This window comes from Sciurus vulgaris (genome assembly GCF_902686455.1).
Source record: "Sciurus vulgaris genome assembly, chromosome: 2".
Taxonomy (NCBI): domain Eukaryota; kingdom Metazoa; phylum Chordata; class Mammalia; order Rodentia; family Sciuridae; genus Sciurus; species Sciurus vulgaris.
Genome location: NC_136462.1, coordinates 47,308,034 through 47,333,922, shown reverse-complemented (window position 1 = coordinate 47,333,922; position 25,889 = coordinate 47,308,034). Strand labels below are relative to the sequence as shown.

At 38.2% G+C, this 25,889-nt stretch overlaps 1 protein-coding gene across 3 annotated transcripts in view; it reads left to right on the top strand.

The window, feature by feature from the left end:
- Window positions 1-25,042, top strand: part of FBXO34 (F-box protein 34) — a 74,546-nt gene extending 49,504 nt beyond the window's left edge. The window contains exons 1-2 of one of the 3 annotated variants that reach the window (XM_079121041.1): window positions 8,080-11,989; window positions 21,793-25,040. In XM_079121041.1, coding sequence (XP_078977167.1) covers window positions 21,803-23,938 — 2,136 coding nt within the window. In that variant the 5' untranslated portion in view covers window positions 8,080-11,989; window positions 21,793-21,802 and the 3' untranslated portion in view covers window positions 23,939-25,040. Of the gene's footprint in view, window positions 1-8,079; window positions 11,990-21,792 lie in introns of those variants that run through there. The other 2 variants (XM_079121039.1, XM_079121040.1) reach the window with 2 other exon arrangements.
- Window positions 25,043-25,889: the final 847 nt, after the last annotated feature.

Genomic DNA, 25,889 nt, shown 5'->3' with positions numbered 1-25,889 from the left:
TTTTGTTTTGAGTAGGGGGTCTGACTGTGTTGCCATGACTGGTCCTCAGTTTCTGGGCTAAAGTAACCCTCCTGTCTCAGCCTCCCAAATAGCTGGGAGTAAAGACTTTGTTCCTTCTTATGGCTGAATAATTTCCATTTAATGGGTATACCACAGTTTGTTTATATATTTATCTGCTGATGGAAGTTTTAAATTGTTCTCACCTTTTGACTATTTTAAATAGTGCTGATGTAAATTTTACTATAATAAATATTTGAGTTCTTTTGTGTGTAGGAGTGAAATTGCTGAGTCCTGTGATAAATATTTTTAAAAATGTTAATCTTTTTATCTTATAAGTTTTATTGAGGTATTACTAGTAGACCAAATAATTTCCAATTATATTTAACATGTAGTTTGGAAGTAATGACAGCTCTATCTCCTTTGCTATTTTTTTAATTGGTAATGTGATTTTTGTCACCTTTTATTTTTGGTTCTATATAGGAATTTTAAAATATTTTGTCATTGTGTATGCTTTTTCTGTAAGTTTCTGGTAGATTCCCTTTATTAAATAAGTTTCCTTTTATCCCTGGTTTGCTAAGAATTTTTATTGGGAATATGTGCTCACTGTGGTTTGAATGTATCCACTAAAGTTCATGTGTTGGAAATACTCTCCTATGTAACACTGTTGAGAGGTGGGACCTTTAAGAGTTGAAGAGGACTGGGCTTGATGGTGCATGCCTAGAATCCTAGTGACTCAGGAGGCTGAGGCAGGAGGGTCACAAATTCAGAGGCAACCTCAGCAAAAAGCAAGGCCCTAAGCAACTCAGTGAGACTCTGTCTTTAAATAAAATACAAAATAGGGCTGGGGACGTGACTCAGTGGTCAAGTGTCCTGATTTCAATCCTTGGTACCCCCCAAAAATAAAAATAAAAAAGGAACTGGGGATATATCTCCATGGTAGGGTGCCCTGGGTTCAATCCCCAGTATTGCACATACACACAAAAAGATGAGGCCCCACAGTTATTAGAGTGAGTTCTTTGAAAAGATGAATTTAGCACCTCTCCACCCACACACACTCCTGTAGAGGAATACCATAGACTGGGTGGCTTATAAATAACACAGATTTCTTTTCCACAGTTCTGGAGACTTGAGAAGTTCTAGATTGAGGAGTCAGCAAATACAGATAAAAGACTGCTTCCTGGTGCTTAGATGGCTGTCTTCTCAGAGGAAAAAGGGAGCTCTCTGGGTCTTTTATTTATAAGGGCAGCAGCCCATCCATGCTGCAGCCATGCTTGTGATCCAGTCATACACCAGAAGTCCTGTATCCAAATACTATCACAGTGGGGATTAGGATTCAATATAAGAATTAGGGAGTGGGGCACAAATATTCACTGTACAGCAGAGGTGAATATTATCTCTAAGAACTTAGATAAATATGGATTCTTGTGTTTAAATTGTTACATTTCAGTATCATCAGCCAGCACACTACTTTGTTGGTTCCTACTTACTTCAGTGGATGTTTCTTCCCAGCCAGACTACTGCTCAGGAACCTTCTGGATTTTTTAATGTGTTTTCTATACTTGTCACCAATCTGAAAACCTCCATTTGTTTTGAAAAATCTAAAATGCTGAGTACTGTGATGGAGTAGAATTGTACATATTAGTTCTCATTATACTTGTTTTCTTTGGTCCTCTCTGTTTCCTTTGTTTTTTTACTGTACATTAACAGTTTAAAATCCTGTTATTCAGAGCCAAGAAGCATACTTCTTTATATGTTTATAAATATACACCACAATTGGTTCTCCTGCTCCTCCCACCTCATTCCTGATAAAAATAAAGATATAGAATGCTTTGAATTTTCAGGGAAATGGCAAATTATTTCTGTTCATAGGATGTTCATTGCCATGGTAACAAGGAACCAGCTTATTCTTGACGTGGGGCAGGATTCTGGTTCATTGGTTTTAGAAGGTTCTAGATTCAAAATCCTTTTTGTAAGACCCCACACCCTGTTCAATGCGTGCGTAAACATACTTAGTTTACAGAAATCATTGCTCAGATATATTGTAGAGGAAGCAAAATGCCCTGAGTTGGGGTTCTATCACATTTCAGAGACTCCAAAACAAATCCAGATGGACTTTACATTTGCCTGAGGATAATCAAGTAGCTTGTTGTTAAGGCTCATTACTCTCTACCACCCTCCACCATTGATATTGAAGACAAGTGGCAGAGAAGGTCTAGGGTGTGAGACACAAGTAAAAAGTGATTTTTAAATTTAGTCCAAATTGCCTAAGTGGTGGGTCCCAGTTTGTACCATCTGTTCTAAGTGTGTTATAGTTTTGGATGTGCCTTTATTTATATTTGTCACTTAGTTTTAATATTTTGTCTATTGGTACTGGGGATTGAACCCTGGGGGCACTTTACCATTGAGCTACATCCTTACATCCCCAGCCTTTTTTTTTTTTTTTTTTTTTAAAGACAGGGTCTCACTGAGTTGCAGAGTCTGTATGGAAATTGTGATCCTCCTGCCTCAGCCTCCTGAAGCTGGGATTACAGGTGTGTCCACGGTGCCTGGCTTTACTGGGCATTTAAACTGTCCAGGAAAACTTTATGGCAAGGTGTGTGCTTAACATCTGTGTTTTTAAAAAGATATTTGGAATGTGTGCATGCATGTATTTTGTATATTTGTCTGGGGCTAGGTTCAGCTGTGCACATTTTGTTTTGTGCACTTAGTATTCTTCACAGATCATAAGCAACTGGGCAAGGTGGCACATACCTGTAATCCCAGTGACTTGGGAGACTGAGGTGGGAGGATTGCAAATTTGAGGCCAATTTAAACAACTTAGGCACTAAACAACTTATTGAGATCCTGTCTAAAAAATAAAAGGACTGGGGATGTTGCTCGGTGGAAAAGCTCCTCTGGGTTCAGTCCCAAGTACCTAAATAAATAGGGCAGTGGGGAGGTGGGCAGCTCAGTGATAACACCCTGGGTTAAATTCCTAGTACTAAAAAAAAGAAAAAAAAAAAAAAAAGTAAACAAAATTAGCGTTTTCCTCAAATGATTCCCCAATATATCATTCAGTCTTATTAGAACTGATTATAAAGTTAATTAGAAGCTCTTGGGAAGATGGAGTGGAGAATTACCATAAAACCCAGAGAACCACTCCCTAGAGGTCTAGGAATGGGCTGATGGAGATTCATGCAAACTATGCATAAAAAGCAGTTTAGTTCTAAAATTAATATGTATTTTTAATTCTTTCCTCATATATTTTCCCATTCTCAAACCTTAAAACTATTTGAAATAAACTCAGTAGAGGAAACCAGGTGTGGTGGTACATACCTGTAATCGCAGCTACTTGGGAGGCTGAGGCAGGAGGATCACAAATTCCAGGTCTGCTTTTGGGAGGAATTTAGGGGAGAGCCTATCTTAAAAAAAAGAAAAAAAAAAAAAAAAAAAAAAAAAGTGGTGGTACAATCCTGGGTTCAATCCCCAGTACCAAAAAATAAAATTAAATTAATTCAGTGGAATAACTTGTTGCAAAAGTAGATCTTCAGTAAGTAGGCTCCCTTATTCAGTAAGTGTAGTCAACTTTGAGATGATTGGCAGAAATTTGGGAGAACTGGGTAGTGATGGATGATTAAGCATCTTTAGGAGAAGCAATCTAACAAATCAGCACCCGGAAAGATTTAGAATTGTTAAGGGAACTAGTTCAACTCAGAAGAATATGAAAATCCATTGTTTCATAAACTGAAGGAAATATCTAATAAACCAGGTAGATGATCTTAAAGAATGTTTAATCAGGTTTTGTGTGTGTGTGTGTGTGTGTGTTACTTTTGTTTTTAATTTTGAGACAGGGTCTTGCAAAGTTGATTTGGTTCACTGTGCCGAGAGCTAGCCTTCATTTTCATGCTAAATTCTTTTTAAATTTTTATTTTATTTTTTGGTATTGGAGGTTAAACTGATTAAACTCAGGGGCACTTTACCACTGAGGTACATCCCCAGCTCTTTTTGTTTATTTTGGGACAGGTCTTACTAAGTTACTGGGGGTCTCCCTGCAAAAAGTGTAGATCCTAGAGTATCAGATATCCATGATATCACTTTTTACTTTCCAATATTCTTTTTTTTTTTTTGTACTTGGAATTGAACTCAGAGGTGCTTTACCATTGAGCTGTATCTCAACTTTTTCTATTTTTAAATTTTTGAAATAGGGTATCACTAAATTGCTGTGACTGGCCTTGAACTTGCGATCCTCCTGCCTCAGCCTCCCAGGTTGCTGGGATTACACACTCTGCTCAAGTTTAGTTTTATTGTTGTAAACTTGGGAAATTCTCTACACTAATCACTTGCTAACAAGCGTGACCTAAAAACATTTTGATTTTTAACCTGATTGCTGGGTATTTGCTTTCTATATTGTTTCACCCTACCATTTAAGTTTTTTTGGGTGAGACTGCATAAATGTTCTTCTAAAATTTCTTTCAAATTTGAGTTCTTTAGTAATGATTTGGATCAGGATCAGTTTAGCTTCAGTTCCAAAAGACTGACTTCTGTGCCATTTTGTGTCTATTATTTAGCTATCCTTCAATTTCTGGATTTGTTATATATAAATAGGCACTCATTTTTTAAATGAGTTTTATTTCTCTTTCAAAATTTTTATTTTAAGAACTGGTTGACTATAAAATAGCTTTCTGAAATCTTTTACCTAAATTTATCATTTGTGAGTAGTATAACACATACCCTTCTCTTCATAGCCCTTGAGCTTTTTAAAAAAAACTTTTTTTTTTTTTTTTTTTGTAAATGGACACTATACCTTTATTTTTTTATGTGGTGCTGAGGTTTGAACCCAGGGCCTCACACATGCTAGGCAAGTGCTCTACTACTGAGCCACAAACCCAGCCCTTGAGCTTTTAAATACTGTGCACTTTATTAATTTCTCTCCCAATTAGAATATAAATTCAATGAGGATGGAGATTTTTGTACTTTATTTCTGTATCCCCAATCTCTGGAAAAAGTGCTTGGTACATAGGTAGATGTTCAGTGAATAATGAATAAAAGATTTAATTGATAATTTAGTTCCCCAAACTGTGGTATGAATACGAGAAATTATTTACTGGAACATGCAAATTAGAGACTGAAAATTGTTTTATTTTTTTAATATGAAATGGAAGAAAATTCAGCAAGGATAAGAGTTGGAGTTAAAATAACCTAATCTCTGTAGGTTTTACTATGTACATTGAATATGAGCACCATTACATTAGTACAGATCTGAAGGAGGCTAAGCCTGGAAATTGCCACCTTATTTGTGGTTTTTATTACATCTCTGTGGTCTGAATATATTAATAGCTTTCTCTATGTTATTCTCATCCTTTTCTGAACTGAAGAATTTGTGATCTAGAGTAGTATTTTGCAAATTTTACTAGTATCCCTTCAATGTAGATACAATTTTCTAGTTTTTCTGTTACATTATTATGTAATTATGTATGCAACTATAAAAAATCTATTTGTATATAATATACATATAATACTTAAATATTTTGATATTAATTTAACTAATATTGGTTTGGACAAACTAAATTGATACATGCAGTATAAATACTAACACCCACTCTGTATATTTGTCATTTTAAAAAGATACTCTGGTAACTCTCACCCTTTTTTCTGTTTGAACTGATATTGAAACCTTTCTTTGCATTGTTTGACTTTCATTTTGCCTTCATTAAATCAGGATTTCTAGCATACTAAAGCTTATCTAATTATTTTTAAACATATTTAGGAACTAAGATCATCCTGTTTGTCCTTAAGATTAATACTTTAACTGTATATATATTCCATTCTCGTAGAAATAGTAAGTGTTGCTTCTCATAGTGGTATATGCCTGTAATGCCAGCTACATGGGAGACTGAGGCAGGAGGATTGCAAGTTCCAGGCCAGTCTTAGTAACTTAGATCGGGTATCAAAATTAAAAAAAAATAAAAAGGATTGAGGATATAGCTCAGTGGTAGAGTGCTTCTGGGTTCAGTCCTCAGTTAAAAAAAAAAAAAAAAAAGTTTTTTCTTCAAAGTGTTACATAAAACAGAATGAACTGACTTTATTTTTGGTACTGGGAATTTAACCCAGGAGTGCTTTATCATTGTGTCTCATCCCCAGCCCTTTTTATTATTTTAGTTTTGAGACATGGCACCCTAAGTTACTTAGAGCCTTGCTAAAAGTTCCTGAGATTAACCTGAAACTTGGGATCCTCCTATCTTAACCTTCCAAGCCATCAGGTTATGAATTGACTTTTAAGGGGTCTACTTGAGTAGAAACTTGCAGCTAGGCTATCACCTCTCTAAGATCCCAGGTAACACAGGTTAGCTTCTATTTTACTTCCCATTCAAGTTTGTTAGTCATTGTAGAAGACGTTTTCATTTAAAAAAAGCTCTTTTGCCCATAGTCTTTTACTTTGTTTTCTAAAACTGGGGGAGGAGGGGTTTTGTATTATTTGTGATGGGACTGAATGTTCCTGAAGTAAGACATATTGCTGAATGTTTTCATATCAAGAACTTGGTGTGCCTCATTATTTCATATTTTTAATGTAAAATGTGTTATGTTTTGAATTTTTAGTGTATCAGAAAATGCTGACCTTTAATGTAATAGCAACATCTGTGGCTACTATCATCTTGAGCAAGTATCATTTTCTGAGCTTTTATCTCCTTTTCTGCATAATGGTTGCAGATTGTGGAATACAAAAATATTGAAAGGTTAAGACATCATTTATACTGACCTGAGGACCACTAGTGGATAGAGATTGGGAAGGAGGAGGCATGAGCTGGTACAGTACCCACCAATCCAAATTTAGGAACAGAAAAGAGAGCCACATGAGATGTTTGTGAAAATACTTTGTAGGTTTGAAACGTGCCTCAGCCCAGGTACTATGGTGCTTATGGAAGGTGTGTGTGTACGTGCTCGTGCTTTCTCATTCTCTTACCACATGTGGGCTGTAATTAGCTATAAAGCAACCTTGCCTTAGCAGTAGGAGCCCCTGCTTTGCAGTGGAGAGGAAGAGGTTAGACCCATGAGTCAAAAATTCCAGCAGTTTGTGAATCATGATTACTGATATTTATTTACATTAATAGTCCTTTTCTGTAAGATTGGCAATAGAAAAGAGGAATAGGCTTATTACTAGAAATTTGGGGTAAAGGGAGTGTAATAATTTCTGACTTTACTACATTTCCCTTTACACCATTGTTACCTTTGCTGTTTGATATGTTTTGCCATCTCTGATTCTAGCCCTGAAATTTGATTTATATACTTCTCCTTTGTGGTTTGATTTGTTAGTAATTAAAATACTAAAGATTCTGTATATGAGCTATGTATACTTTATAATTAATTTAAAACTAAGGAAGTTGAGGTTTCCTATTGAAGTAATTAATAAAATATGTGGTCTTAAAATACATATGTATAAAAGTGTTACACAGAAATAGCCAAAACAAGGGCTGGGGAGATAGCTCAGTCGGTAGAGTGCTTGCCTCTCAAGCACAAGGCCCTGAGTTCGATCCCCAGCACTGCAAAAAAACCCAAAACATATGACATAGTTTACTTAGGTTTTTAAAACACAAATGTTAAAGATAGAAGTATTTTTAAGCTTCTTGATGTCATCTTCCTTTTTGGTTTGGATGTATGAAATCTGTTTATCAGAAATTTTATTAGTGCCAGTGCTGGCTTTAAAAATAAAAAAAAACTGTGTAAACATAACCCCAGACAGCTGTGTTTAATATAGTAAAGAATCATGGGGAGGGGCCGTAGCTCAGTGGTAGAGCACTTGCCTCCTCCACATGAGGTTACTGGGTTCGATCCTCAGCTCCACATAAATAAAATAATAATAATAAAGGTATTCTGTCCATCTACAACTAAAAATACACAAAAAAGAATCATGGGGAGACTTTAGAGTGTTTTTTGTTGGAACTTATTTTAATATTTAAAGGATATGGGGGCTGGGGAGATAGCTCAGTCGGTAGAGTGCTTGCCTTGTAAGCACAAGGCCCTGGGTTCGATCCCCAGCACCCCAAAAAAAAAAAAAAAAAAAAAAAGGATATGGTTTGGAACTTTAAAAATGTGAGAGAGGTAACCTAACTCACAACTGAATGCGTGTCTAGGTTATTCTGTCCTGGAGGTTATTAGCAACGTGAACTTTGGGTTTTAACTCTAGTTAAACTAATAGTATTAAGTTAAACAACTTTATTGTGGAAGTGTTTGTTTTCACAGACTGGCGAGTAGGATATTCTTTAAAATCTGATACTGTAAAGGAATGTTTTTAGGTAACTGGACTGCTGGGGTCAAGGTTGGGGGAGCTTGTACTCAAGCCCAACTGCTTTTTGCAAGATTGGTAGCTATGGGGCCTGTACACCATCATCTGTTTATCTTGTTTGCCTCTCATCTCTGAGAATGCAGAATGCTAGATCAGGAAGTGATGGGTAGAGTTGCTTCATTGCCTTAGTGTCCTGGGCTGCTCAAGTATTGGATTCTCATAATGTTTTACTTGAGATTCTTGGTGATTGACTGAAGTTCTTAGATTTGGCATGGATTCATACTAATGAATGCTTGCTGTGTACAGGGCACTGTGCTGCATGTTCTGTGAAGGAGACTGAAAAGAATAAGATTGTCCCAACTATGGAGTAAAGGTCAAATCCCTGGGATAAGTGTCCCAGGGGAGACACAGTTCTGAGAATTCAAAGGAGGCATATAGTAGCCATTCGTTAATACTGTGAATAGGATGGAGGTAATGGATGAGACCTGGGCAAGGAAGGGCCCAGTTGGATGAGTAGTTTTAGAAATTCCATTAGGTAGAGTGGTTAACAGGGGAGACGAGAAAGGTCAAATGGGCAGGACCAGGACACCTTGAACGTGAACTAAAAAACTAAGGCTGGATGCTCTTAATCGGAAGCCCTGAGATTTCTTTAGAACCTTATCAAAATTGTGTGTGCTTTATTTTTTCTTTTCCTTGGTCCAAGAAAACTTGGACCTTTTGTCAGATTCCAAAAAGGGTCTGTTGTCCAAAAAAGATTGACAATTGTTATTACCAACCTTTGGTGACTGAGAGGATGGGGAGACTTCATAAAGAAATAGGGAAGACTTGTGATAGAGCAAACCTTTTCTTGTGGAAGGTAGGGTGTGATTTGGGGAATAGGATTTAATGAAATGGTTCCCACAGGGAAGTGGCTTGCCTTGTAAAATGGGTTTCCTACCCAACAAGTTAAGTTGATCCATTGCAGCAGGTTGAGGGACAGGGAAGGGTCTGTATTTTCAGTCAAAGGAGTTCGTTAGTAGCATTATTTCCCTTCTTACCTAAAGACCAGATTGCTGACAAAGCTGGAGCCTGGAATGCTGTTGTCCCCTGTCCCCGACTCCACCCCTCAGGTGCCCCTCGCCTGAGCTACAGCTCATTTTATGTTAAGACAAGGTCTTGTTAAGGCGTCACCCAAGTGAGATCCTTCGTCCTCGGCTTCCCAAGTCCCCGGAATTACAGTTGTGTTGTCACCTTGCCTGGCTACTAGAATATTCTTGTAGAGTATATAGATTCTGGTGTTCACTTTTCATTGAAACATGCTTCAGGTGAAAAGTGTTCTGTGTTTCATCCTGTGTAGAATCCATAAGAAGATCAGATGGGTGGTTCGAGAGGCAGAAGCAGGATGATTGTAGGTTCAAAACCAGCCTCAGCAACTTTACATGATGCTGTCTCAAAAGGCTAGGAATATTTAAAACAAAACAAAGAAAACAACCAGACAGAAACATTGCCTTTAAGGAGTTGATAGCATTCAGTGCTTTCTTTTGACTTTAGTTCAGTGTGGATTTGTGTATGTTCAGTCATTTTTGATCATTTCCAGGGCCAAAGAGAAAGACTTCTGTTAAAATGAATTTGAAGTGACTTTTGTTTGTTATATTTCTTTTTAGAGAATAGAGAATAGAGAGAGAGCCTCTAGGATTAGAGGGTTTAGGAAATATAATTATAAATACACTGTACTGTCATTAGGAACCTCTGTACAGCTAATTATCTTTTAGGTAACTCACTTGACTTTTTATTTATTATTATTATTTTTATTGGTACTGAATATTGAACCCAGGGGTGTTTTACCAGTGAGTTGCATCCCCATCCCTTCTTATTTGAGACAGGGTCTTGGTAAGTTGGTTAGGTCCTTGGAAAATTGCTAAATCTGGCCTAGAACTTGTGATTCTTCTGCCTCAGCTGTGCCCAGTTCATTTGACTTTTGTGACTCTTAATTTTTTTCTGGGGATTGAATCCAGGGCCTCATGCACGCTAGACAAGCACTCTACCATTGAGTCCTGTTAATTACTACATTTATGGATATGTATATAGATGTACATAACACACAGATATGGCTTTGTTTAAAGTAGTATAAAAGGAGACTGTAACCAGGTGCAGTGGTGTATGCCTGTAATTCCATCTCCTCCAAAGGCTAAGGCAGGAGGATTGCAAATTCAAGGTTAGTCTGGGCAATTTAACAAGATCGTGTCTCAGAATAAAATATAAAAAGGAATTGGAGGTGTAGCTTGGTGGTTAAAAAAAAAAAAAAAAAAAAAAAAGTGCCTGGGTTCAGTCCCCAGTAATGAAGAAAAAAATGGCCGGGAGTATAGCTCAGTGGTAGCTCCCTAATGCAAAAAAGAAAAGAAAAATTACACACACATACACACACACACACACACACACACACACAAAGTTGTTTTAAAAATGACCCAGCACTTAGAAGTCTAAGATGGATCATCCCTTGTAAATCATTTAAAAATGTTCATACACTTTAATTGGTCATTTGTACATATATAAAATGAGAATGATAATATATTTAATAAAGTTGTCCTGAAGATGAAATTAATACATACACATAAATAATGAAGCTCTTTAGAATAGTGTACAGCTACATGGTAAGTGCTTAATGAATATTAATGAATAAATCATTACTAATACTTAAATGGTAATATCACTTCCTCCTCCATGGATGAATGTGGGAGGCAACAACTGTTATGAAATAATTTACAAGGTATCTTTACAAGAAACTCAGTTTCCTATGCATTCATTTAAATGCTTAATTTATATTTATCTTGAAGTTGTGAAAGTTAGTGTACTCAAGCAAGGTAATTCACTACTAACTAGATTGTTCATTTCAATCCTTAGAATGAAGGATTGAAAGTCATGCATTTAGGAAATGGATTGCTTTTAATCATGGTTTTCTATTAGTTTTTTTTTTTTAATTGACTTTTGTATGTTATTCTCATTCATTTTATTTAGTTGCTTTCTGACTTATTTCCTGTTTGGTTTTCAGTAACTGGTGTGGAGTAGGGCAGGAATTTATGTTGGTGTCCTTTGTCTGAACCAGGAAAGAGTGAGTGCATCAGACAGCCTGGAGCTTTGTAGGGAGGGATTTGGAATGAGCTCTTAGAGAGATGCCCCATGGAGGAAACCATTGAATTCCAAGATTTCCTCACTTTAAATCAGTAGGCATGCTCATCACCCTGTGTGTGCATAATGACCTTTTCAAGGTTCATTCATTCAGTGTTTTCCAGTTGCTTCTATATATTTCTCTTTTTTTACAAACTAGTAATTATGGAAAAAATTAGCTCTGTACAGAAATAGTAGAATGATAAACTCCTACTTAGCTTTCAAGCTTCAACAACCTGTCTCATGGGCAGTTTAGTTTGATCTATACTCCCAATCATTTCTTCTCTCCAGTATTATTTTGAAGAAAATTCCATACATCTTATCATATACTCTGAAAATATTTTAGGATGTATCTCTAAGAGATGAGGACTTTAAAATGCATACACAAACACAACTTTTTTTTGGCATGTCCATCTGATTCAGGATCCACAAATTGTATAGTTGGTTGACTGTCTCTCTCATCATTGAGATACATCTCTTTCCCTTTTTATGTTTTATTTTGAGACAAGGTCTCACTAATGTGTCCAGGCTGGCTTCAAACTTGTGATTCTCCTGCCTCAGCCTCCCGAGTCCCTGGGATTACAGGTGTGTGCCAGCCTGCCCAGTGCCACCCTCTCTCTTTTTCTCCTTCCCTTCCTCCCTCCCTCTCTTTTGTTGGAATTTGTCTCATCTGACTGGGTTTGAACGTGGAAATCTCCTGACTAAACCACTTGAGTAGGTGGGAGTATAGACATGGAATACTGCATGGCCAGCTCATTTATGTTTAATCAAAACCTTAAATGAAATTTTATTTAAGATAGTCGATGACTTTAACTGTAATTTCATTTGAATTACTATTCTCTATGGCATTGGTAGCAGTGATTAAAACACAGTATATGATTTAGGGTTGAGATTTGCAGTATATTGAGTAATCAGTTACTGCCAAATAACTTCAGGTCCCTATTATAGTTCATTGATAAGTAAGTTGTTTTACTGTGCTTACTGGGGCTTATTTCCCAGCTAAAAATAATCAGGTTTAGTTTGCACTCCCAAACTATTTGGATAATATATAATAGGTGTATTAAAATCTTACATGCTTATGTAAGTTTTTAAAATGAATTCATGTGCTTATTTTCTAAAAACATTTCTAGGCTTGATTTGGAATTGGAACAATAGAGTCTAAAATATGTCTCTACTAAAATATTATTACAGGTAATTTTGGTATTATTAAAGACCTTGATTTATAAATTGAGCAATTTGGGGGGTGGTAGTGAGGTAGAAGGAAAGCTTGACAGTAATGTGGCTTTGTGTGGTGTTATAGTAAAATCTCACTTCATAAATGCTGCATTTTACATTTGACTATTATCCAGCAGTGTCTAAGACCACTTGGTATCTTCTAGAATGTTTAATATAGTTTTCTATTATTTATAATTCTATGCTTCTTCATTTCTTGAATGTTTAAACCTTTCATAAGTATTTTATTTAAAGCAAATAGTTGAGAGATGGTAGATCAGAATCTACTGTAAGGACTAGCGGTTGACCTGCTCAACGAGGCATGTAAGAATATCTGGGATGAGATTAGGGGAGATTTTCTTCAGTAGTCCAGGTATTTAACTTCTTTTCCCTCATGCATTCTTATTGCCTTTCTTCTTTCTTCAGATCTTGATTAAGCTCAGTGCTTCAGTGCTCTCTAGGTGAGCAGGCTTCTCTCTCAATTCTTTTTTTTTTTTAAACTGGGGATTGAAACCAAGAGTGCTTTACTACCACATTACATTTTCCAGCCCTTTTTGTGTTTAATTTTGAGATAGGATCTTGCTGAAACTGACATTGAATCTTCGATCTACTGCCTCAGCCTCCCCGAGTTGCTGGGACTACAGGCATGTGCCATCATGCCTGGCACTCTTAATTTTTCACATATATGTGCAGTGAATAAGTCTGATTATCATTTTTCCTTAATTTTTGGAATCTACTTTGGAAATACACTTGGACTGTTGATTGGGTAAAGGGATATAGAAGACAAATTCAAGTGGAGAAAAGTAGTGGCACATGCCTTTAATCCCAGTAACTCAGGATGCTGAGGCAAGAGTACCACAAGTTCCAGGCCAGCCTCAGCAATTTAGTGAGATCCTTAGCAATTTAATAAGACCCCATCTCAAAATAAAAAGAACTGGCTCAGTGGTACTGGGTTCAGTCCCCAGTACCAAAGGGGAACAAACTAGTGGAGATAAAATTCACCATTAGTTCACCAGTAAGTCTTCAGACATTTAATTAAAAAAAATTTTTTTATTAGTTGTCAGTGAACCTTTATTTATTTGTATGTGGTGCCTCACACATGCCAGCAAGTGCTCTGCCACTGAGCCACAATCCTAGCCCCAGACATTTAATTTTTAAGTAATTTTAGGAAATAATGGTGTTAGCTGGGCATGGTGGTACATGCCTATAATCACAGCAATTTGGGAGGCTGAGGCAGGAGGATTGAGAGTTCAAAAGCCGGCCTCAGCAACTCTGCAAGACCCTGTCTCTAAATAAAATACATAAAGGGCTGGAGATGTGGATCAGTGGTTAAGTGCTCCTGGGTTCAATCCCCAGTACAAAAAAAAAAAAAAAAAAAGTAAAGAAAAGAATGGTATTATTAATCTCAATAAATAGCAGTTTTGTTTTCAGGTGCTTCATCTTGTCACTGACACTTTTTTGGATTCAACACAAAACTAGCGATCTGATTGAGATACTTTGTATAGTATGGGTGGACACCATATTCTCACCATTCCCCCATTTTCCATATTAAGGTTGTCTCATCTAAAATAATCATTCAGCCAGGTGTGGTGGTGCAGACCTATAATTCCAGCAGTTTGGAAGGCTGAGGCAGGAGGATTGCAAATTCAAGGCCAGCCTGGGCAACTTAGTGAGACCATGTCTCAAATAAAATATAAAAAGGTCTAGGAATATGGCTTAGTGGTAGAGTGCCACTTGGCTCAGTCCCTAGAACAGACAGACAAACAAAAACCCAAAACAGGGGAGGAAACTGGGGATAGAAATGATAGAATGAATCAGGCAGTGTTACCCTATGTGCATATATGATTATACGACCTGTGTAACTCTACGTCATGTACAACCAGAAGAATGAGAAGTTAAACTCCATTTATGTATGATGTGTCAAAATGCATTCTACTGTCATGTATAACTAACTAGAACAAATAAAAATGTATTAAAAAATAAAACTCAACAACCCCCCCATGTATCAATATATTAATGATTTTTTGGACTTTAATTTTCTTCATTTTATCTGGATTTTGATGTTAATTTTTGCAGCATCTTGCAATTATAATTTCTCATCTGTTTAGGTAACTTCGATATGCTAGAGTTTGTATTTGGCATTATGTCATAGGAACAATAGGAAATAACCGCACTGGTTTAACTTAGATAAGCAATGGTAAGTTATAACCAAACATAATACTTCAATTTGTCCCTATCCAGAACTATTATGTAATGATTCACAATAGCCTGAGCCAAGCATTCTTTCTTCCAGGCTCTCTGCCTTCCTCCCTACTTCAAGAAAAAGGCAGAGGTGACCCTCGTTTACCTGAATAATTTCATTAATGTTAGTATTTCTAAATACTTGGGTGTCAATTCTACGTGATCAAATTGGGAAGAGCAAGGTAAAGAGCAAGGTAATTGCTCTTCCCCAACTTGTCATATTTATTTTTAATGTATTTTATATACTTTGTTGTCCCATCAGTTTCATCATAAATCTTTCATTATATTCTGGAAATGAGAGTTGTTTGGTCTTTATGATATAGAATTTATACCATAAATAACCTCGAAGATACTATGTTTAAATACCATTATGAATTCTAAGACAGAAATTAATGAACAAAGAGTTACTGAAAACTGCATGTTTCCAAAGGCAATTCTTGATATTATTCAGTACCTATTAACAGATAATAATAAAGGACTTTAGAGAATATTCCTTTGTAGAGAGTATTTCTCTCTCTACAAAGAGAATATTTCTTTAATGTTGGGTGTGGTGGCATATATACCTGTAGTCCCAGCTTCTCAGGGAAGTGACGCAGAGGATCCTTTGAACCCAGAAGTTGAAGACCAGGCCTGGGCAACATAGTGAGGCACTCTCAAAAGAGAAAAAGTGAATTCTCTTCCTGAAAACAAAAAAAAAATTATCCCTCAATGTTTTGGAGCTCAGTGAAGAGCTGTCGTTTCTCACCTATAGTTTTTTTTTTTTTTTTTTTTTTTTTTGTCCCCAGCACCCCCAGCTTTTTTTAGTGCTCTGTGGGAGTTGGGTGCATTCTGTCAGTGTTTGGAGGCATATGGAAGGGGGAGTCTTTTCTTGTGTCTTTGCCTGTGTTCACACCCTCCTGGTCTTGGCATGTTTTCCCATTTAATAGCCATGGAAGTAGCTTTCACATACTTGTAGACTATTATGTGATAGGATATGTCTACTTTAATGTATCATTGTTCTGTGTAGGGGTTTTCTGTGGTATTTAAGAAAAACTGACCTAATTTGAAAGATAGAAGCTCTTTAAAATGATGCTATCAGAATTATTTAATTTTGTATCATAGTTGCACGCAGTTTAGTTTCATTTCGTGACACAGGGTCTTGCTATATCCAGGTACACACCTTAGTCCCAACTACTTGGTGTCTTATCTCAACCTCTAGGTAACTGGGACGACAGGTGTATACCACTGTGACTAGCAAACTTGCTTTTTTAAAATACATGGTCACCCCCCCCCCATTTTTTTTCTTTTCTTTCTTTCTTTTTTTTGGCACTAGAGGTTGAACCCAGGGGCGCTTAACCACTGACCCACATCCCCAGCCCTTTTTATGTATTTTATTTAGAAATGGGCTCTTGCTGAGTTGCTTAGGGCCTCACTCACTAAGTTGCTGAGGCTGGCTTTGTAATTCTCCTGCCTCAGCCTCCTGAGCTACTGGGATTATAGGCATGTGCCTGGCCCCTCTTTTTTTATTTTTTGATTCATTGTACACAAATGGGTACAACTTTTCATTTCTCTGGTTGTACACAAAGTATGATTATCTTTTGTGTAATCATACATGTACATAGGGTAATGATGTTTATCTCATCACATAATCTTTCCTTCCCTCCTCCCCCTTCCTACCCCTCATTTCCCTCTACACAACTGACCCCTCTTTTTTAAAATAGGGAACATAGAGCTCCAAGATACTGCTTTGTAAATCTAATTCTTAGTTTTTTCATGACCTAGCTGTGGGTCTTCAAAATTTTACTCCTGCTTTCTCATTTGCAAAAATAAGAATTCATTATATATAAATGAAAGTAGTTGCTGGAATTGCTAATCATTTGTGTAGTAGTCCAGTGAAGAAGGCTGTTAAAAGATGTTCTCTAGAAGTGTTTACAACTGGTGAATTTACTTAATTTTAACTCTCTCTTTCAAATGCTTTTTTTTCTAACCTGTTTTGATAGGGCTGAAGACTAAAAGACAGGTTAGGAACTTGGCATTTGCCTTTGATGTTATGGCTTCCTACTAACACTTTGAGAAATCTCAGTTCTTTTCCCTATTGTAAACACACATTGCCATTTTATTCCTTGTCCATCAGGTTTACCCCTCTACCTGCAAGAGTTACTCTCTGACTCTTTAGGCTTTGGCATTTATCCATATGCATCTTTTTTTCTTTTTTTAAAAATACAAAGTTCGATTATCTTCTGTGACTTAAATTTGGGATGGTTTAATTTTGGCTATCACTAGAGTAAAGTTATTCAAGTCTTAATTCATTGTTAATCTCACCATATTCTTGGAAGGAATTCAAGGTGATGCAGAGACTTTCTCCTTTACAGCCAGAGCCAGAGCTCCACCACCAACTCGACACTATTCGTATTTGACCTTGCTGCAGAGTCTACAATTGACTGCTCCTTCCTTTTATGTATGTTTTTTCCTGATCATAAAAAGTAACACATTCATTATATGAAATCTAAAAAAAATACTTGTGTTCTCTATCCAGAAACCTTTTTTTCTTTATTGAAATATTTCTGTAACAACTCTCTTCTTTCCTCCCATTTCTCTTGACTAGTCTGCCTATTTGGTATCTCTATTTTGCAGGCACTCAGGCCCAACATTTCTGAGAAATGGAATGGAACCTTCCGTTCCAAATCTAATCAGCCACCTTGTCACCATTTACTTGGAGGAATCACACTTCATGACATTACAGAAACCATAAGATGAAGATTCATCCTTGATGACTCTCCTTTATTTTTCAGTTTTAATGAATAGTCAGATTCTTGCTTATTTGCTGGTCATCTCTCCTTTCTCAGTGCCTTAGCTCAGACTGTTTCTCACCTACCCGAGTTTCCCAGAAGTATCACCTATTTTTGAATTTTGTAGATCTTCCTCAGGGCTTATCTTAGAAAGTCAGGATTTCTCAGACCTATTGCTATGCCATTGGAACTAAGCTTGGGCCAGGCATGGTGGCACACATCCGTTATCCCAGCAACTCAGGAGGCTTAGACAAGAGGATTGTAAGTCTGAAGCTAGCCTCAACAACTTAGTGAGGCTGTAAACAACTTAGTGAGACCTATCTTAAAATGAAAAATAAAAAGGGTTAGGGATGTATGATTCAGTGGTTAAAATAAAAGACTGAGCTTGATGCTGACAGCCCCGCACTCCTCTTTTCTCTGTCTCCCCCCCAGCCCCAACTCTCACAACACTTGTTCTACCTTTTAATGACACAACACATTCTGTCGTAACTGTCTTTACTTTTCTTTTTCAAAGCAGCAACTATGTCTTATAACTGTAGAAAACAAAACAACAACAAAAAACAACTGGCAGAAGTATACAGACTCAGAGTGGATAGTAAATTTCTGATCAATGAGTAGAAGGAAATGAATGTTTTGTGGAATAGAGGTTATTGGAGACTTGGCCTTCACACATCTGGTCCTGTGGTAATGGTTCTGTGAACAAGATTTCAAAGAAGTGTAGTAGGGCAAAGCAGGAGTGAAGCTCAGTTTGGCTGTGGTAGGCCCAGCACCCTACCTTGCATTGATAGAAGGTAGCCTCTCCTATAACTAGCAACAGTGCTGCAGAGATAAGATGGCTGCTTGAAGTCTAACAGTTGTACTAGCGATGAAAAGGAGCACACACTTTAGTGTCTTAGTGATTAGATATCAGGAGTTACATGAGAGTGACTTAGGTTTATAACTTGATGGACTAAGTTTTTGAAGTTATCAACTAGTAGTAATGGTTTCAAGATTCTTTTTATATTATTATTATTATTATTATCGTCATCATTATCAGCAGTGATATTTTGAGACAGGATCTCAACATGTTGCCCAAGCTGACCTTGAACTTGGAATTGTCCTGCCTTAGCCACTTGTTTCTGGAATTACAGATGTGCATCACTATGTCTGACCAGCTTGGCTTCTTGTTGGATATTTCCACTTATCTCATATTGTAGCCCAGCACCCCAGCCCAGATACAGAGCCCCACTGACACTCTTGCATTGGTTCTAACAAATTACTATCAAAGTTCCTTTCAATTTCAGTGTAAGGTTAAAAGCAGATGCTGGGTCCAATCCCAGAAATTCTGATTCATTGGGCCCAGGGATCCTAATTTTATTTTTATAAGGGCCTTTTTGGAAGTCTAAGGAATACTGATATATAGGTGCTATAAGTGTGCATTTTATTTAATTGCAAGAAAGTGGAACTTCATTATAGTTAACTTTTAAAATAGCCAGGTGTGGTGGTGCATTCCTATAATTCCAGTGATTGAGGAGACTGAGGCAGGATGATTCCAAATTCGGGGACAACCTTAGCAATTTAGTGTGAGCCTGTTTCAAAATTTAAAAAAAAAATAAAGGCTTGGGATGTAGCTCAGTGATAAGAGCACCCCAGGGCCAATCCCCAGTACTGCAAAATAAATAGTGAAGATTGGCAACCATGGAAATAGCTGAAACTTTGTGCCTATCTGATGGGTAGGGGATAGGGGCTGAGGTGGGTGTGAGGAATGTGCCATCATCTGTTGTAATCTGTTAAAAAGTTTGTTTGTTTGTTGTTGTTTGTTTTTTGTGTTGGGGATTGAACCCAGGGGTGCTTAACCACCGAGCCACATCTTCAGCCCTTTATTGTATTTTATTTAGAGACAGCTGAGGCTGGCTTTGAACTCTCAATCCTCCTGCCTCAGCCTCCCAAGCTGCTGCAATTATAGGCATGCACCACCATGCCTGGCTAAAGTTTTTATTTTTATGGCTTTTTGTAGCAGATACCCCTGCTGCTCTGCATCATGTCCTTCTAGTCCACCACTGATTTCAACCAAAACTCAGATTTTTGCAGTTTCTCTAAGTCTTACGTATCTGTTTTCTGCCTAAGGACCTTCAATCCCAGCAAGGGAAAGGGGAACATTAATCCCAGGCAGCTTTCAATCAGCAGAAGACGTGGTCAAGTGTCTAAACATTGTGCCTCCTTTAGGGGCCCTACAGAATCACCCCTACTTTCGAGCAGTCACCTTTCATTTTTGACTGCTGTATCTTTATTGGCTTTTCTCCTTCATTGTACCTTTGCTTCCCCACTTCCTTCCCTGGGATCCTGTCCTGTGTTCATTCTTGCTATAACCATGTATACAGCAATTGCCATTTGAGCTGACTTTACAGGTTAAATGCAAACAAAAACTTTCCCTAGTTTCTTTTTAATGTCCTTGTCTGTCAATAATAGCACTTAAAATAGTGTGTGTGGGAGGAAGGCGAAGAGAACATATTGTGCAATGCAGAGCAGCAGATATTGCTAAATTTTAAATTTATTCACAGACACACTGTAATGAGATCATTATGTGAGAATTTATTGCTTTTCCCCCCAACAACCTTCATTTCTTCCATTTTACTTATAGTGTGGTTGAAGGGATATGAAGAACCAGAAAATAGTTGGCAAAGTGAGACAGCATTCAATGTGTCTTTTTTTATTCATTTTTATATCATCTTGTTCTTGAAAACATCTGAGTGGTTCTGTTTGGAAAATAAATTATAGAATATAATGATATAAATGTTAAAAAATGCTATAATGCAGAAAGGGGAAAGATCAGTATAGAGGGTTAAGATATAAACTGTCAAAGATCAGAAAGATCCTGATAAAATTTTGGCTGAGAATGGTGGCACATGCCTGTAATCCCAGGGACTTGGAGGCTGAGGCAGAAAGATCACAAGTTCAAGGCCAATCTCGGCAACTAAGTGATACCCTGTCTGAAAATAAAACTTTAAAAAAGGGGGCTTGGGGGTGTTGTTCATTGGTTGAGCACTCCTGGATTCCAGCCTGGACAGTGTTGTGTCCACCTTAACACACACACACAAACACACACACACACACACACATTTATTTTAGGGGTATCTTTTTAAAAACTTTCTGTGCATTAAATATAAGCTTGCTTTTTACTTGGCTAGAAGACGGCATATCCATATTTCCTCATTTAGCCGAGACTGGACTCATGGAATTACAAGTTGAAATGAAGGATAAACTTGAACCAGTCACTTACTTTGTGCAATGCAGAACAGCTCACATATTTACTTTCATTCTTGAGCAATATCTGAGAGGAGTTATGCAGAAGCTGCCATAGTCCTGCCACTTAAATGTTATAGAGAAAATCAAAAGGAATATGCCGAGTCACACAAGATATAAACCTGAGATTGTCCCAGTGGTCCAGAATAGGTAAAACTGCCCTGTTCTTAGATCTGCAGGTGCTGTGGCCTCACTCCCACCAGCCTGTGACTACACATCTATGGGAATAGTTTAGAAGGCAATATAATACCTTTTTATATACAACCAATGAAATGTTAGTTGTGATGACCTGGAAAAAATGTTTAGAAATCCAGGCATTGTGGAGGAGTTCCTTTTATACTTTCCTTTCTTATGTACTATGCCTATCATGTGTTTTAAGTAAGTTCAGCTTTCTTAAAGGATTATTGTATAAAATGTGAATATCAGTTTCTGAAACTCATGAGCCAAAACGAATTTATTTTCTGGCTGAGACACCATGAAAAGTGGTTATTTTGGTTTTATTATAATTGATCTATGCATTAAAAACTGGCTGAAGGTGAATGTGGTGGCTTATGCCTATAATCCCAGTGACTTTGGAGGCTGAGGTGGGTGGACTGCAAGCTTGAGGTCAGCCTCAGCAACTCAGAGAGGACTTAAGCAATTTAGTGAGACCCTGTCTGAGAGTAAAAAATTAAAAAGACTTGGGATGTGGCTTAGTTTTTAAAGCTCCGCTTGGTCCAATGCCTAGTACCCTGACCCCCCAAAAAACCTATCTGAAATGAGTGTTGAAGATTTAGCAAACAGTAGAAAGTGTTTCTCTTACTTGCTAGAACTATGAGTCTAAGTTATAGAAGAAACCTCTTTTAAAAAATTGGTCCCAATCAATTATGTATTTCTCTCCTATAGGGCCTCTGTTATGCACCTAAAGCCATACTGGAAACTCCAGAAGAAAGAGTGTCCTCTGGAAGTCTGCAGGGACACTCTGAGAATTCCTGCGAGCCATCAAAAGGCTATAAATGATGAAAAATGCAAAGCTAGCTACATAAAACCAAGTGTCTTTCTTTCAGCTTCTTGTAACAAAGCATCATCTCGAAAACCTTTTGGGATCCTTTCTCCAAATGTTCTGTGCAGTATGAGTGGGAAGAGCCCTGCAGAGAACAGCTTGAATGTTAAAACTAAAAAGAATGTGCCACCTGCAACAATCCACCAGGGTGAAGAAGAAGGGCCACTTGATATTTGGGCTGTTGTGAAACCTGGAAATACCAAGGAGAAAATTGCATTCTTTGCAGCTCACCAGTGTAGCAACAGGATAGGATCTATGAAAGTGAAAAGCTCCTGGGATATTGATGGGAGAGCTACTAAAAGAAGGAAAAAATCAGGAGATCTTAAAAAAACTAAGATACAGTTAGAAAGGATGAGGGATGTCAATAGCAGGTGCTACCAGCCTGAGCCATTTGCTTGTGGCATCGAGCACTGTTCTGTGCATTATGTAAATGACAGTGGGGATGGAGTCTATGCCGGAAGACCTCTGTCAGTTATACAGATGGTTGCCTTCCTTGAACAAAGAGCCAGTGCTCTGTTAGCTAGCTGTGCAAAAAACTGCACAAACTCACCTGCCATTGTGAGGTTTTCTGGCCAATCTAGAAGTATGCCTCCTGCCCCTGAACCGTTCTCTGCCCCAGGAGCTTGTGAAGAACCCACAGAAAGGGGAAATTCTGAGGTTGGTGAACCACAGAGTGAACCAGTCCGTGTCCTAGACATGGTAGCCAGGTTGGAGTCCGAGTGCCTCAAGCAGCAGAGCCAGCGTGAGCCTGGAAGCCTGTCTCGGAATAACAGCTTCCGTCGAAATGTGGGCAGGGTGTTGCTTGCAAGCACTCGGGCTGATGAAGGCAAAACAAACAAAGGCATCTTAGAGGCACCTGACACTCAGGTGACTCCTGTGCAGCCTGTGTCTGTAGACTGTGGCCCCTCAAGAGCTGACCATTGTTCTCCTAAGGGGGATCAGTCTTGGGATGGTGCTTCTCAGAGCTGTCCCTCATTGCCGGCAGGTGTGAATTTCCACATGGACAGGGCAGAATTAGAGCCAGGTCAGCATACTGCTGTGAAAAACAGCAACAGGTATGATGTGGAAATGACAGAGGAACTTGATGAATTATCTTTTTCTTCTCACACCAACCCCCAAGTCACTGAATTGCCCACAGATGCTATCAGCCGTATGAGTAGAGAGCTTGTGCCTCTTACTAACCAAAATCCTGATCAGAGAAGAAAAGAATATCTGTGCATCAGCATCACTGTGTCGAAGGTAGAGAAAGCCCAGCCTTCTAATTTAAACTCCCCTGAGGAGCCACTTCCAGGGATGTTGTTTTTTTTGCCACCTGGTCAGCACCAATTAGACTGTTCCCAGTTGAATGAAAGCACAGCACAAGAGTCTTCAGAGGCCAGCCAGCTTGAAGATGCTGCTCAAGTCGACAGTGCATCTGAGGAGAAAAGTGCTTCACTTGAGCCACTTGCACCACCAACCTCTGCAGCAGAAGGTACATTACCTGTACTTGAGGTATCCAGTTGGAAGAAGCAAGTGTCTCATGACTTTCTGGAGACTAGGTTTAAAATCCAGCAGCTTCTGGAGCCTCAGCAGTACATGGCATTTCTGCCCCACCACATTATGGTGAAAATCTTCAGGTTACTTCCCACCAGGAGTTTAGTGGCTCTTAAATGTACGTGCTGCTACTTCAAGTTCATCATTGAGTACTACAACATCAGGCCAGCAGATTCTCGCTGGGTTAGAGATCCACGGTATAGAGAAGACCCGTGCAAGCAGTGCAAGAAAAAATATGTGAAAGGGGATGTATCCCTGTGCCGGTGGCATCCCAAGCCCTATTGCCAAGCATTGCCCTATGGGCCTGGGTACTGGATGTGCTGCCACCGGTCTCAGAAGGGCTTTCCTGGCTGTAAGCTGGGGCTTCATGACAACCACTGGGTCCCTGCCTGTCACAGCTTTAATCGGGCAATCCATAAGAAAGCAAAAGGAACTGAAACCGAAGAGGAATACTAAAGACCAGGGGAGAGGCAACAAAAGGACTGATCTTTTAAACCACGAAACACCTAGATAAAATGTTCATGTGAGTGTTGCCTCAGTTATCACTCTAGAAGTCTGTACTTACTCCATCAGGACTGCCATTACTCAGGCATTTTTTAAACTCTGAACTTACCAGCTGTATAAGAAAACTGGTCTCATGGTTTTATAGTGGCGCCTCAACATTTGATCCAGGGTGGTATCCCACAGCTTGATTCACTCAGCTGCGAATAACTATGCCTGTTTGCTGTCATCAAAACCTTTTTCAAAGGATGACGGCTTGCCACCATCAAGGACATTCAGAGGAGTTCACCGCAGGCTCTGCAGGAAGTTCCCAGAGGTTCCAGAAATGTTTCTAGCACTGGCGCCATATTTGAAATAAGTGAATAGTGTTCTATGAAAAAACATACCCTTGGATGAAAAGTATACCTAAAAAGGAAGAGTCAGGCACCTTACTTTAGACCTTGTATGCTTGGTCCTGTGAGATTGATGTTTTGTGATTGAAGATGGATATCATGCCCTGTGGTGTTTACAGTGTATATAATGGTTGTGTTTGCATAGGGCTGTGAAAGTGCACATTAAACCCGAGTGCCTTTACCTTTAGATGAGTGCTTTAGCCCCGCTGTAAATAACACAATTAAAATACAGTTGTATATGATGGACAGCTGACTAAACAACATAATCACCACAATGCAGCTAGGATGGTGTTGCGGCTATAATTGTTTTTTTTTTTTTAAATTGTCTTGTCTCAAAATTTGTACATCCTGTATAAAATATGAATGTTTCTCAAACTATGAATGTTTCCTGTATAATATATGAATGTTTCTGAGAAGAAACTCTAAATAGTTAAGAGGTTAACCTGTTGAAAGGATACCAAATAATGGTTTAACTGGACCGACCTTAAAATTAGCATAAAGAACAATCCCTTGTTATATTTTAGTGATCCACCAAGAATGAGAGAATATTATATAGCCAGATTATAACATTCTTGTTCACTTTATCCTTTCTGTCTGGTTACAATTTTTTTTTAAACTTAATAAAATTGCATCTTAAATGAAATCTGTTTTGCAAAGATTTCTTCAACCTCTTAAAATTAAAATTTATATAATGCTGAAAAAGATTGTTGTGGATTGAGTTGGAAGAAATTTTGTAAGCTTTTATTGAGTTGTTGGGGAAAGTAGAGATAAAATTTTTTTCCTTGTCACAGAAAAGAGAGCATCTGGGCCCACTAGTCTGTAGCTCAGTAGTAGAGTGCTTGCCTAGCATGTGCAAGGCACTATGGGTTTCAGCCCCAGCACAGCAAAAAAATTTTTAAAAATCTGCTGAGCACAGAAGTGCACACCCATAATCCCAGCAACTATGGAGGCTGAGGCAGGAAGATCAAATTGGAGGCCGGCTTTGGCAATTTAGCAAGACCCTGTCTCAAAAAAGTGGGAGGGGTGGGAATGTAGCTCAGTGGTAGAGTACTCCTGGGTTAATACATAAGCTTAAATTTTTGCAGTCTTAACACATTTTGAATTTGTTGTCTGCCCAGCACCTATCATGTTTCCTAAGATATCCTTACAATGTGTTCAGGCATAATCATTTTAGAAGTCATTAAAGATCTCTGCCGGCCATGGTCACATAATGCTTGCTGGCGCTGGGTGGGAAAGGATAGGCCCCAGAGAGTTGTGGTTGGTGGGGAGATGAAAAGCTAAATTGCACCAATTAAAAAAAAAAAAAAGTTCTTTGTTTTTTGGGGGGGACTAGGTTGGCTTGATATTAGGAGTTCACCCCAAATGCTTGCAGCCAGTGGGAGCTGCAGGGTTTAGAAGAACAGATGGGAAAGTGATGAGCGAGAGTTGTAATGGTCTCAAAGGAGAAGGGTGTTAATTTGGCAGGGACCACATTCAGCCATGTTAACCTGTGGCTGAGGCAGCGGGTGGGCAGA